The following is a 14,817-nucleotide window of genomic DNA, read 5'->3' as shown; positions in this document are numbered from 1 at the left end:
TGGTTGGACGAGGATCACATGGGGTACTCTTGCTGGTTTGCCTGCCCATATCAACTCAAGAATTAGGCTGCGTAGGAAGAAGCCTTGTGTCAGTAGCAGCGGTTGATTTACAAACAAATATAGAATGTTGGCCAGTATAACCATTTTCACCATTTAGACTCGACCCCATAACGTGAATGGAAGGTGTCTCCACCTTGATATTTTGTCGCTAAGTGCCTCCAACACCTCCCCGTAGTTGTCTCGGAACAAATCTTCATAATTTCTGGACATCATTATTCCCAAATACCCAACACCTGAGGACTCCTATTTGAACTCAAAGTCATCTTGGAATTCTACTGTTTCAGGGGTTAGGGGGAACCCTACCGATTGATTGCTATTAATTTTTAGTCCTGAGAAGATACCAAATTTGAGCACCTCTTCCATTACTGGGTTCAGGTTGGTCGCTGATGAAGAGGGCTACATCGTCAGCATGTAAGGAAAGGATCAGTTTATGGGCCCTATGGTAAGACCTTTTTCCATTAGTTTGGACATAAGGCTTGCAGCCATTGCAAGAGCGAACAGGGCCAATCGAGGGAAGCCCTATATGGTCCCTCTTTTTAATTCTATGGGTGCTGACATTGTTTTGCCCAGCGCGATACTGGTCAAGGAATGCTTAGAGGAGTGAGACTAGTTTAAAGAAATATTTCCCCAAACCCAATTTTAAGTACTGCGAAGAGATATGGCCACTCGACCGAATCAAAGGCCTTCTCTGCATCTAGCAGGACTGCCACCGCCTGGGCCGAGGGTCCAACGCTTTGATGATACCGAAGAGTAGTCAGATTCCGAATGCCGTGTTTCGCCCTGGTATGAATCCTGCCTGATCGGCCAATACTAGCCCTGGCATGAAAGGGAGCAGTTCATTAGTTAGGATTTTAGCAAGGATTTTATTATCAATATTTATCAGCAATATCAGTCTGTATTAGGCACATTCCTCAGGAGGTTTCCCCAGTTCATGGAGCAGGATAATGTTGGCTTCGTGTAATGTGGAAGGTAGGCATCCTTTTTCTAGTCTAGTACCTCTTCATATACTAATCGTAGGATTGGTGCGCGGGTCGGGGCAAGTGCTTTATAAAATTCTCCCGTCAGACCATTAGGCCTGGCGATTTAGTCTCTGGCAATTCTTTTATAGCTGCCAATATCTCCTCGAGTGCGATTGGTCTGTTTAAGGACTCCCTCATTTCTCCCTCCACCCAGTACAGTTCTATTTGTCCAAGTACTCCTGGAGGGCTTCTGGGTTATTCAGGGCTCTGGAACTGTAAGTCATGATAAAAGGCGCAAAATGCTTCCACTATTTCGCCTTTGGTGTGGACTAGGTTTCCCGGAGGGTCGCAGACACATTCCACCTGTGGGGGTCTTCTGTCTGCTACCAACAGCCTTGCCAGGAGAGCTCTTGGTTTCTGGCCCTCGCCATACTGCTGTATTTGGTAGCCTCATGCCAAGAACCGGCCCTCATGGTCGGTGTTACTTCTGAACTTATCTAGTTCTTCTCTGAGGAGGGCCAATGTTTGTTGGTCTTTTGAATCGGTGTAGGTTTGCTCTAGTTTCTTTAGCTGGGTCTCATTTTCTGCTAGTTCCCTTCTGATGGTTTTCAAAATTGCATTTTCTTTGGCCATACATATCCCCCTGGTGTAGCATTTTAACATCTCCCACATGGTCCCGCTCGATGCTACAGACTCTTGATTAATGGTGAGAAAGGACCTAATCTCCGTTAGGAGCTCCTGAGCGAACACCAGGTCTTGGAGTGCTCCTATTTTGAATCTCTAGCTGGGGCCTTTCTTTTTGTCATCTGTGGGGATGCACTCTAGAATGGTCAGCGGGTGTTCTCAGGAGAATCAGGCCTTCGCCCCATTGGAATTCTCTCGCCCGGGACACCAGTAGATAGTCCAGATGCGAGCTAGTGCCGTGGAACCAGGAATGAAAGGTGTACTCACGAGTGGTGAGTGTGTGCGATTTGTCCCTTGCATGATCCATTGTGGTATTCAGATCGCCGCCCCGAATGATTGTGGCGGTGTCGAATCCTGCCAAGTGTGTCATCAGCCAGTCGAAGGTGTTGGTACCGTCAGTGTTTGGGTCGTATGTGTTCATCAGGACAACCACAGTGCCTTCCAACACCCTACAGACCAGTAGCACTCATCATCCCGCTTCATCGACAACAACCTTAACTTCCTGCTCCTACTGATCAGTGTGGCTACCCCTTTGGCATAGGATGAGAAGGAGGGGGAATAGTATCTGTGGCCTCCCACGTAGAGGCCCATCGATTCTCAGAGGATGGAAGAAGGTGAGTCTTGTATCGAGATATCTTCAGAGGGGAGAACAACCCAGCTAAAACTCTGATGTTCCACGTTGCTAACTTGAATGGTCTAGCATCATTTTATATTCACACAGGGTGTGTTTGCCGTTCTCCAGTACTGTATAATAGGTGTGTGCACGCTTCTTTTCTTCTTTTGAGTATTGAAGTCTGATAGTGGGGTCAGTGGGTGGTGACCAGGTCCACGGTTGGCACGTTCCCCTGACTTGCTCCCTTTCCCACTCTGAAAACACCACTCCGGTTAACTCGTAGTGGAGTTTCCCCCCTTATCCCCTTCACGTGGACAACCCCCAACTCGCCCATGAGTTGCCCCATCCCCCCTAACCAATAACTTTGAAACAATGCTGAGCTCGGGGTGCTAGTGCCCAGCCAGGTTCGCTGGCTCCCATCTGTATTTTGCACCTGGTTATGCCCAGGGCTGCCTGGTGTGTTGTCCAATATGGTGCTGGAACGCTGAAGGCGAACTATTATGTAAACTCTTGTGTACACATCTTTTGATCAGTTCCGTAGTATACGTTATTCATCATCTCTTTCAGTTCGTACATACCGTGGGTCTCTCCTGCCTTGATCATCTCTCGCTGGCCTCGGGTCGTTGTTAGGAGGTCGGCAGCCAGTTTCATCAAGGAAGCTGCTCGCGGCCTCGGGCGAGGTAAAGAACTGGGTCTTTCCGGCATGTCGAATTCAGAGTTTTGCCGGATAGAGCATGGAGTATTGGATTTGGTTGTTTCTCAGGCGCCTTTCCACTCCTGTGAAGGATCTTTGCGATGCTTGCACTGCCTGTGATAAGTCAGGGTAAACTTGGATCCGGTCTCCATCGTAGTGTAATTCTCTTTTCTCCGTGGTGAGCTGTAGGATTGTGTTGCGATCTCTGTAATTGAGTAGGCGTGACAGGATGGGGTGCGGGGGTGCTCCCGGTACTGGACGGTTGGCTGGCACCTCCGAGGCGAGACAGGGAGGTTTCCCCGAACAGGTCTCTGCACATGGTTTCAACCAATTCTTCCATCTTCTGTGGGATTTGTAACTCCCTCGCCCCCACAAGGCGTAGGTTGTTGCGGCGGCTTCGCCCCTCCAAGTCCTTGTTTTTGGCTGACACTGCTTTGATTTGTATCTCCAGTGCCGACACTCTGGCTGCTAGTGTCGTGCTTCCATCTTCCAGGTCAGATACCATCTGCTCAGCCGTGTCCAATCTGTCACCATGTTTGTCTAACCGGTGTTGAAGTTGTGGTCAACCTTCAAGGATAACTTAGAATCTAAGTTCCCAATGCCAGCTTTAAGGTCCAACAGGATTTTCCGAATGTCAAAGTCAGGAATAAGGGATGCACCATGTCCTTCCGTTCCATGCTTGTCGTTGGAGGTTCTGGTTGTGTATCAGTACCAGGAGTTTTGTTGGCAGAACTGGATTCAAAGTTAAACTTTCTTTGCGATTTGTCAGACTTTCCCATTTTTAACGTTTGCTGTCCCCTGGATTTGGATACTCAGAGTTGTTGGTTCCAACACCAGCGAACAGTCTTATTGCCGAGGGGGGTGGGTTGGGTGGTAGTTTTCTCTGGGGCTCTCGGTGCCCAATCAGTCTGCGACTGGGTGCCTGTTGCCCGGGTTAGGCTGGTCTGCTGCTCTATCTGCGTTCAATCGCTCTCTGTGTGGGCCACCTGCTATTGCCCGCGATATGCTTCCGTCAGGCTCTACTCTGCCCCAGTTGTCTGGTCTGTCGGCCCTTGGCAGTAGAGCTTCGCCTTCCCGACTGTACCCTCATACCATTCCTCCTTCTTGTGGTCGGGTCAGCTGTTGGATGTTGCCTGGGGATTGGGGGGGGGGGGTATGGGGCGGCCTTGTGGGAGACGTTTGCTGCCACCGCTGTAAAGACTGTCAAGTTGGTCAGTCTAGCTTGCTCCCTACTCGCAGATATTCATTAACTTGGTTGCGGGGTGCGTCACCCGGCAATTCTTGTAGTGTTCCGGAAGGTATGCTTTAATCACCTCCAGCAGGAGTGCGAGTCGACACACCCCAGTGCCCAGATTTTGTGCCGTTGCAAAGATAGTAGTTTCCTTGCCACGTGTGAGGATCGCTCGTGCTGTAGTTATATGGTAAACACTAATTTGTTTCTGTGTATGCCGTACAATTCCACAGGTACAGTGCAGCGCTATTGGGTCGGAAGCCTGGCTGTACTGTCTGTGGGTCAGCCGCTGCGGCCGGGTCCAAGATGTCACGGTGTGGTGATGTGAGGGAGCCGCTGTTCTTTGCTGTATGAGGATAGGTCCTGTGAGGATGCCTGCATGGCTCGCCTTCCCTCCTGCACCGTTTTTCAGTGGGGTTGCACGATTCCACGGAGACCGCCCGGCACAGCCTTAGTTGGGGGCTCACAGCCTGGGTCTTGGACAACTGGACAATCCCAGACCATGCTCTCTCCAGGCCTTCTCTCCCACCTGGATTGTTCTGTGCTGTATGTTGTTTCTTTAAGGGGGCGCCGGCCCCGTCACCGCACACTCTAAGAGGAGGAGAGGAGCGGGGGACAGGAGCCCGCCACCCAAGCCACGGGCAGACAGGGCCAGACGGGCTCTGCCTCCTAGTCTCCGTGCACGTATGTTGGGTGGGCAGGTGCCCAACCATCTAGCACTGGCCTCACTCACCGGTCTGGCTTGTGTGCTGATCCCCGCCAGTGGTTTCTTGGATGCGTGATTTTGGAAGGTCTGGGTCAGCTCACCTTCTAGTCTCGCGTCCGATGAGGCCGCGCCACAGGCTCCCACGATTTTCAGGCGGATGATGTTCCCCCTCGCTGCTTCCTCTGGCTCTCCCGTCCGGCAGCCAGCCAGCACGGGAGCCATACTGGAGCAACTTGCTGATTTCTGGAAGTCGGCACCACTCAGTTTCCTCGCTGTCTCCGTCGCGCTGGGAGAGAGTCAGTGACGCAGCACCTGCGCCTCAGCACCTGCGCCTCAGCTGTGGGTCGTTTAGGTAGCACTGCTGCCGGTTTACGCCTTCATGTTTCTCACTGTGCCCCTGACTCCTCCATTCCTTCTCACATGCCCGATTTATTCAGCACGCTACTCCCGTTGATGTTTGGCGCCACTGCCCCCTGCAGCCTGCCATCGGCTTTCTGTTGGAGTAGAGGCTGGGCTCCCATCCAAGGTCCTCTTCTGCAAGCTAGCTGGTGTGAGTTCTTGCACGATTGAACCCCGGTTCTTTGGGGTCGGGAGTGTTTTAGGCAGCTGTCACCTTTGTGCCGTCTAAGGCACCTTGGACAAGATTTTGATCAGGATTTTGGGAGCCCTGCTAGGAGCTCACAAAGGAGCTGCCATCTTGGTTGGGCTCTCTAGCACCCTATCGCACCATAAAAATGAGATCATTCAATAGGCCAGCATTGAAACACAATTTTGCTGTTTTCCGAGCATCGCTCACTCCTATACATGGAAACGCAGGTTTATGTACCCCGAACTGCACCCCAAAACAGTTGCCTATGAAACTGTAAATTTACTATAGCAGCTAAATGTTTCAGTTTGGGAGCCAATGGCGACCCTCTGTGCTGAAAGAGTTATGAATTTGATTTTCTAGATTGTATTCAGTTTAACGCGAAATCAACTAGTGAGGTGAGCTACATTGTTTATTTGGATGAGGTTTTATTTAGCTTTAATTGATGACATTTGTTTGAAAAGAGGGGCGCATATAAATAAAAATGAACCTATGGTTACTCAGGATAACTTTTTTAAAAAAAAGTTTTTTTCATTTTCAAAATAACACACAAAATAGATAGGTGTCTACTGCGTTGATACAACCACTGGAATACACAACTGCCAACACATTTATGCAGGTCTTCGCATCCCAAACACCCCATCCCTCCATCTGCAGTGTCAACTGCTCCCGCCCTTAATCCCTCCTTTCCCATAAATTTGCTTGGATATGTCCTTTGTCCGACAAACTTCCCTCAATCACCACCCTCCAAGCCTATAGATTCAAATGGGCTCCTCTTCCTCAAAGGCAAATATTGTCCGTGTCAACTCATTCCAAGCTTCCACTGCCATACTCCTTTTGTGCATCACCCTCTGCAGCGCCCTGTGCCAAACTGCAGTCTCAGCCAGTGACCAGTGCTTTAAGTCCGCCCACCAAGTCTCAATCCAGCTGATTGCCAGGCCATTGCTATTCTGCGTTTTGCTAATGCACAAATTAAATCTTTCAGTCTTGGGAGGTGCGCAGTGTGTTTCCCTCCGCTCGGGAACAGTCCCAACAAGCACAACTCGAGTCCATGAATGCATTTGAATCCCTCCCCTAGTGGCTTTCCCTGCCACGTCCTGAGACAACCTTCCAATCACTAGGCAAGTACAAAACATAGGAATAAGGTCTGACACCGTGTGGACGCATCTCCGGCAGGTCTGATCTCCTCTCTTATCGATTTGCGTCAGCCTGTAAGGGGTCAGGTACACCCTATGTGTAACATACATTTGGGTAAGCTTAAACCTGGCATTCCTAGAAATGCCTTTAGTGTATGACGGCACTCCCCTCCATTACATGTCTGAAAATTTTCAGAGACCTGCCTCGCAGCGCATATGGACCGCCAATTCGGTTTCATGGTGACTACTCAGAACCATATCATATGTGGTCCCCTTCTTAAACATTGTACATAGTATCTAGCACTGAGTTACCCTCCATACCCTCCCCAACGGCCGGCCACCTCCAGTCTATTTTTCCAACCATGCCCAGGTACAGTAGGGACTGACCCCTGTGTATACCGAAATCACTAACTAGTCTGCCCCAATGTCTTCTGAACTTGAACTGTCCAACAGTTCCCCTCTGTTCCCCGAGAACTGCAACCAAGGCGTGACACGCGGGGGGTGGAGGGTGGTGCGTGGGGGCAAAGGTCAGAAGTCACCAAGATTTTCCACAGCCTGCGCCACAGGGCCCTGCCGAGCATGAAAAGACCAGAGTGCCGCGGGAGCATGACGCCTCTTACCCTTAACACCGCCTTCAAAAAATATTCCCCCAACATTCGTTGCAGTAACAAAGTGTCTTGCGAAGCCTCATCCGTCAGCCTCCAGGCAGTTCACCACAAACTGCAATTGCCCGGTAAGTAATACAACTCAAAATGGGGTACTTCAAGTCCTCCACTAATATAATCCCTCTGCTACGTGCATAAAGCGATTCTATTTCTCCCCCCTTCCCATAGAAAGTCCTGGGCCAGCGTATCCAGAGACATGAAGAACCTTCTGGGTATATTGATGAAATGGTATAGGAGTCGCAGGAGCACTACCTTTTTTAGCAAAGCCACCCTACTCGGCACCCCCAAGGGCAGCTTCTTCCAGAACCCCATGGAGCTCTCATCACGCTGTCCAAGGCCCTCTGAGTGTTATACCAATTCAAGGAAGTGGGGTCCTGCCACACATTGAGACCTAAATATCGAAAGGTGTCAACCGTCATTGCAGACCCAGGTTAGGCAGCTGTTCCATAGTGAGCGCCCGGATATCTGCCAATGGAAACAAACAGGATTTCTCTGGTTTGACCATAATGCCAGAGAGCACGGCAAACCAGTCAATTGCATCCAGTAGGTACGGTAGGTTGGTCTCGGGTTGGTTCACGTACAGCAACTGCATCGTCTGCATACAGAGAAACTAGGTGCCCCACCCTTTCATTCACAATACCTGCCTCTGCGTAGTACGTTCTGAGGTAGACAGCTAATGGTTCCAGTGCAAGGATGAACAGCACTGGTTACAACGGGCAGCTCTGATGCCAAAATGCTCCAGGGTCCCCAGCAGCCAGTCCCATCGGACAGAGTCAAAGGCTTTGACTGCGCCCAAGGAGACCACCGTGCAATCCACCCTCAGGTGGTTAGTGCTGTCTATCACATGGAACAGCCTCTGCAGATTCAACCAAGTGCTGCGAAAAGCAGGACATAAACGGTTTGGTCAGTGTGGATCAAAGTTCCCATAACCTTTTTTAGTCTATTCGCTGTTGGGGAGAATTCTCTTATAAAGCCAATTTCCCAAACCTAGTGAGTCCCCCAGGAGCTTTGCAGGATTTTTGGGGTTTGTTTTTTTCTCCTGCTAAGAGTGAGACTCTTTTCCTCCCACTCTTAGGCATGATTTGAGGTATGTCTTTGACTGTGTGTGTGCTTATGGGCTACGGGGTCTTTTAGGGTATCATCTGTTTTAGTGTGTGTGTTAACACAGCACCCCGAGTGCAGTAACACAGGGGTGTCATAGTGACCCCCAAACAGACTCCATACCCTGGGACTGACTGACTGTCTCCCAGGGCATGTAAAGTCACCGTTGACTTTACTAGTCCAAAATTGTGAACAGAACCAGTACAAACCATCATATTGTGGAAGTACTTGAAGGGGATAATTCAATTGCCCCTGGGTCTGTTTCCAAGGGGGCACTGTCCAGTCCCCCCTTGTCGAGTTTCTGGCTGGTGGCAGTGGTTACCACGCAAAATATTCCACCAGAATATTTACTATGGGATTTTCCCATCGATTTTAAACGCACTACTTTTTGGTGCAATGTTAAATACACCGCTGGTTTATTGATTTAATATTAAATCACTGGTTGGGTCTTTTTGCCAGAACTCTTTTCTAAAATGGCGTTCGGGTCCGTCTCTAACTCCAACCAAGGTTGGGCCCTTTGTTCCACTTTTTGGCGGGCTTCTCCACAGAAGCCCTCCAAATGGTGCCACTCTGTCTGGGTTCCACAGAATGTGTGGGTGGGGGAATGGGCACCCTGGACTGCGTTGCCTTAGCAACTCAAGTCGCACTCTGTTCTGATTGGCCCGGTGGTGAGCCGCATTTATGAGTGACAGCTAGGCTGTTGAATGGGGTTTTTTCTGCATAAAAGCAGGGCTTTTGGGACTGGAACTTCAGAAGTCGCCACACGACCTAAGAAATCCGAAGAGGGGAGAAGCTGAGCCATCTGCAACGATGACACCACCGGTGGAGCCCTGCTGCAACGACCTCACCACTTTCCCAACGACAAGAGAAGATCTTCTGCTGAAAGACTTCTTCCTCTGAGCTGGTGGGATCAACCAGTTTGCCATTTCGCCTTGCAGGACGTCTCTTGGTCGAATCACCCGTGCCTAGCATCCCGGCGGCCGGATAGCCAAGCTTCACCACTGTGACCGCGAATAACAGGAACGCACCTTTTTCACCAAACGAACTCCGCGGCTGGTCTCTTCCCTGGGCAGTGCAACGACTCCAAGTTTCCTCCTCGACGAGATCATCTCTTCCCCTGGTCAAAACCACGACCTGCACCCGCTGCCAGGAACAACTGCCACCGCAGGAGCTTCCTCAACTTTAAAGGTACTGTGTTCCACCTGGCCTCATTTCTACGGTTTGCTAAAGGTGACCCTTAAATCCTTTGCTTTCCAACTGGGTTGACCCCAGACCTTCTAACTTTACCATCAGATTCAACCTAACTTCTTTTGAACATTTTTACAAAGACTTGAATGCATTTCTCAACTGTGTGATCTTGGACACATTTCACCTTGCTCCATTTAAAGTGGGCCTGGCCTATGAACTTTGGCTTTACAGTAGACTCTGCCTTCTTTAACTTGTTTGGTCTTTTAAAAGTGTTGGGAACGGTTTTATTTTCATGACCTGCCTTTTTCTCTCCCTTTTACTTAATTATTGGAGTACCATCTAATGTCAGCGGAGCATCAAGCATTTCCGCCTGCTCCCCATCGAGCCTGGATAAACCTATCTGCGCCGGGGCATCCCAAATGTCTCTCTCGTCAGTCATTATGTCCTCCGAGTATAAAGACTCATAGAATCTTGAGAATACCTCATTAATCCCTTTCTGGGTTTTCACAATGGCGCCACTCTCGTCAGCAATATTGCTTATGTCCCTCGGCTCCCCTCTCTCACACAGCCACGCCAACATTTTCCCCAGTTTATCCCCTTCTGCATGTAGTCTCTGAGTGTATTTCGCAAAGTCTAGTCTGCCCAGCCGCTCCCATTCTGCAAAACCGTTTTGGCTCAAATCTTTCACCTTGCCAAGACCCGTACCCTGGCTTGCCCTCTGTGGTCGTGCCATAGCTTTCTCAGTGACTGTTCAACCCTGCATTCTCTCATTCCTAAGGCCGTCAATCTTCCCAATCACAGCCCCCACATAACTACATGAAGGCATCCCACAAGGTGTCTGCCTTTGCAACACTGCCTGTAGTAGTGTCGAAGTACTCGGCAATCCGGTCTTCCAAGTAGCTATTAAAATCATTGTCTATCAGGGCCTCTGCCCTCAATCAGCAAGGTGAGGTTCCCTGCCATGTTGCTATCAACGGGACATGGTCAGAGAGGACTCTAGCCTCAAAGCAACCAGGAGGCAGGAGCCGGCCACCACTACAGAAGGCCCACCACGAGACCATTTATTCTACCTGCCATCACCTTGCTGCCTGTTCCTATATTTGGACGACATTGTTGGAGGCTTCCACCTGTCTCACCATGCTACCCTGCTATCATCATCACTTGGGGTAAGCTTTGGCTGAATAATGAAGCGCTTGCTGGCGCGTTTACATCGCATTGTGAAAATGACAAAAAATGCATTTAAATATGCTGTTCCGATTCCGCTCGCCGAGAAATTCTTTGTTCCGCAAGTGTTTTCTGGACTGCCTTTGTTTCTACATTTTCTGGGCATCTTGCAGCCCTGCCTCATGTACTTTTAGCCATTCCAAAATGGCCTCATTATTTCTTCACTTCTTCTGTGTGTGGCCTGGCCCTGCTCCTCCCTCCCATTGGTTGCACTTGGCTCTTAAACCAATCAAAGCAACAGGGAGGTGGGTGCCGGCCACCACTACCGAAGGCCCACAACAAAAGCCCGGTCTACCCCTGTCCACCAAGGTATGCCGCAGTCGCCCCCCACACCCCCACGAGTGCGCTTGTGCCCTCCTGCACCCCCATACACCCTGTGACTGTGCTTGTTGCCCCCCCCAACAACCCCCATGAGCGTGCTTGTGCCCCTCTACCCACCACCTAACCCCCTGTGACTGATTGTGCCCACCGCACACCCCCTTGGCCCCTGTGTCTTTGATTGTGTCCCCCCAACCAACCACATGCCCCCTGCAACTGTATTTGTGCCCCCCCTCTGACCCCCATGCCCCCTGTGATTTCCTTGGTTGCCCCCTTCTTCCCATGACCTTCCCTCCTCCTGTTAATTTCAGGCACTATCTCAATTGCCAATAGGCATAGTAATCGCAGCCACCTGCCCTCTCCTCCCCCTCCTTTCTCTTGTTAAATTCCGGCATTACCCCAATTGCCGTCAGGCATAGTAATCGTAGCCGCTTTTTTTCTCATCCACCTGCCCTATCCACCTACCTGCCTCCCTCTGTCTTGTTGAAGCCTGGCACTACCTCAATTGCCGGCAGGCATAGTAATCGTAGTCGCCTGTCTTCACAGCCACCTTCCCCCTCTCCCCCCCACCCCTCTCCTTCCCCTCTCTGTCTGTCTTGCAGTCACCTTCCCCTTTCACCCCCCCCTTTTTCTGTCCATTAGCACTTACTCCCATCATTTGTCTTCCCCCCCTTCCCTCCTTGTCTTCTCCTCCCACTCCCCCTGCACTATTCTGAATCGTCGTCTGACCTATTATGATAGTCGCTTGTTTGTTCCTCTCCTCCTCCCTCTCTCTACAGTCCCCTCCACCCTCCTCTTGTTATTCATGCACTACATCAATTGTCATCAGGCATAGAAATGTTACGGTTTGTTTGTATCATTCCTCCCTCCCCCCTATTCTCCTTAATTGTTCCTTGCACTATCTGAAATGTCGCCAGGCTGATTATGATAGTCCAAAGTCTATTTCCCAGTGAACACATATTCTATACACGTATGTACGCCATGCTGGGCTGAGAAGTGGGAGTAGCCACGCGCCTTGCCATGCCTCTCCTTCCAAACATCAGCTAATTGCAGATGTTGCAGTAGGGATCTGAGAGCCTTGGCCGGTGTTGCGGGGCTCTGGTATTTCCTGTACGATCTATCCAAACAAGGGCGCAGTTAAAGCCCCCGCCCTAAACCCATGCCACCCCCTATATGTAGACAATCTCAAGTACAGCGACCAGAAGAATGCTGTAGCATCGTGATTCGGTGCTTATGCTTTTATAAAGCATATCTCGCTATTTTCTAGCAGCCCATGTACCAAGACCATTCTGCCCTCATCATCCTGCTTGGACTCTGATAAGTGAAAGGGGACAGTGGGTGCAATCCAAATAAAGATCCCTCTGGTGTACACTTATCTTCTACTGCCCCAAGAGCTTTTCTCCCGTAGAAATGTATGCAGGGTCAACAAGGAACTAATGCTGGCGCTGATGAAGGTGCAGTAATAATAATAATAATTTGCATTTATATAGCTCTACGAACCCTCAGGTATCCGAGCGCTGCTTATTATTTACCCACGTGTGGTGCTCATTTATCGACCTCGGAAGGAAAGGCTGAGTTTGGCCCCGCCGGGATGCGAACCTGGGACGGCAGGCTCTGTACGAATGTCAAAGCGAGCACTCTACTCGCATTGCTATGTGATCGTCTATCACTAAATGCCATAATGTTTTAAGCTACGCTTTGGCTACGTCGTCCCTACATGACTCATATGTAACCTTCTGAACCATATATACTGATCCTACATGGTTCACATGTATAATTTTGGATTATGTACCCTTACTCTGACTGTAAGGGGTTTCTTCTTTTTATGTACGAATGCATCAAGAGTGTCAAGTCCTTACTTTATCATTTTAAAGCTTTCAGGCATCTTTAAGTTGTATTTTCTGTATGTGGTATTTTCATTTTGCATATCATTTATTACTTTGCTCTTTGTATTTCAAAAGCAAACACTTGCTCAAATAATTTGTATAGATATCTTCAATTGGTGTTTCAATATCTGAAATAAATCAAACCCCCCTCCCCCAACCTACACAGTTCTTCTTGAAACAATGATTTTTTACACCTGCCTTACCATCTCTCAATGTGAAGCCACATTTCAATACTGATGAAGTCTCCTTAAAATTTCCTCAGTAAATCAAAACTAAAGATTAATCATTTGAAAGCTTTACGGCACTTCTAGTTACAACAAAGCCTCAATGGGGGAAACCTCATAGCTGCAAGCAGCTGCACCAAGACAGCAAATAACGGTTGTCTGTACATCCCCCAAACCAAGAAATGTCACTCAACAAGCTTTCTCTTATTTAAACACAAATAGTATAGAATCCTGAAAAGCCATCTCCATTTCATCACCAACATCTTCGTCCATAGCAATCTACACCATCTGCTTGTCTAGACCCACCTCACCAAAAAGATCACAACAGCTAGTTTCACTAAATCGTGTTTAGACCCCTGGAGCGGTTTACATCATATTCACCCTTCAGTTATCCATCCAACACAAGAAAACTGTGTACCAGTAGGTTAAAGATACAAAACTGTTCCTGAAATGTACACTTAATCTCTTGCTAAATATGTTCAGTTCTAAGCTGCCTCTACTGCTAGGTTTCTCAATCGACAAATGCTTAGTTTGACTATAAAATACAGGGCAGCATTCGTCCTTCAAAAAAGAAGGACCAGATGCTCATGAGAATCAAAATCATTTTTCAGTCAAATGAAAAACATAAAAAAATAGGCACATAACTTAATAAATCATTGAATCACCAACGTTTAGGTGCTCGAGCAAACAGCACAGTAAATATTTTGATTAAAAAAAATCTAAAGTCTCACCTTATTCAGAGCTACGATGAAAGGACACTTCTTGGTCTTCAGCAGGTTGATAGATTCGATAGTCTGCGGTTCCAGACCATGCATGATATCCACAACGAGAATGGCAATATCACACAGAGAGCTTCCTCGATTCCTCAAGTTACTGTAATGAGGTGATAGCGTTTGAGCAGATTAAAAATGTGAAATGGGTAGGAAAAGGGAAAGGACGCTTTTTAAGACATTATCAATGCAAAAGCATTTATCTGAACATTAAAAGAGGAGGATGTGAAGGCATGTGCATTATGGGACACCATGTATTAAGGACACATATGGCACACACTGGTAGGGGGATCCAATTTGACACTTTAAACAGTTTCACCACAACATATCTTATAAAAATGATCTTATGTGGTACTCTGTTCATGATTTTATATGCTATTCTACTCACGAGGAGGCACTATACTGAGAACTGGAACCTTGATAAATGAAAGCAAAGGTTGGATAAAAAAATAGGTAATCACTTTCAATAAATATTCCACTGCTCTAGTCAGCAGATGCAGATAGACAACCATCTAGTAAACTAACATTATAAAAAATGATGGTAAATGTATAGGGAGGCGAGAACTGCATGTACATACCTCAGGTTCTCCAGAACCCAACCACATCCCCACTAACTGACGTACCTCACCAGACAGTTCCTCAATTAATATTGAAGTATGGCAATGAATCTCCATTAAGAAGTTAGCTTTAGGAATAAAACAATGGATGGATGCAGTAAAAGGAGGGGGGTCAAGCAACATCGAAGTAAAATGTGTATTCATATTACCTGTTA

At 48.4% G+C, this 14,817-nt stretch overlaps 1 protein-coding gene across 1 annotated transcript in view; it reads right to left on the bottom strand.

Annotated features, from left to right (window-relative positions):
- EIF5B (eukaryotic translation initiation factor 5B) overlaps positions 1–14,817 on the bottom strand; it is a 1,211,079-nt gene that overhangs the window by 389,668 nt on the left and 806,594 nt on the right. Inside the window, exon 14 of the mRNA XM_069636688.1 lies at positions 14,007–14,148. Coding sequence (XP_069492789.1) covers positions 14,007–14,148 — 142 coding nt within the window. The remainder of the gene's footprint in view (positions 1–14,006; positions 14,149–14,817) is intronic.

Source organism: Ambystoma mexicanum, chromosome 7p (assembly GCF_040938575.1).
Source record: "Ambystoma mexicanum isolate Mex_15411 chromosome 7p, UKY_AmexF1_1, whole genome shotgun sequence".
NCBI classification, from domain to species: domain Eukaryota; kingdom Metazoa; phylum Chordata; class Amphibia; order Caudata; family Ambystomatidae; genus Ambystoma; species Ambystoma mexicanum.
The sequence above is the reverse complement of the archived record's forward strand: the minus strand, read 5'-3'. Positions and strand labels throughout refer to the sequence as shown.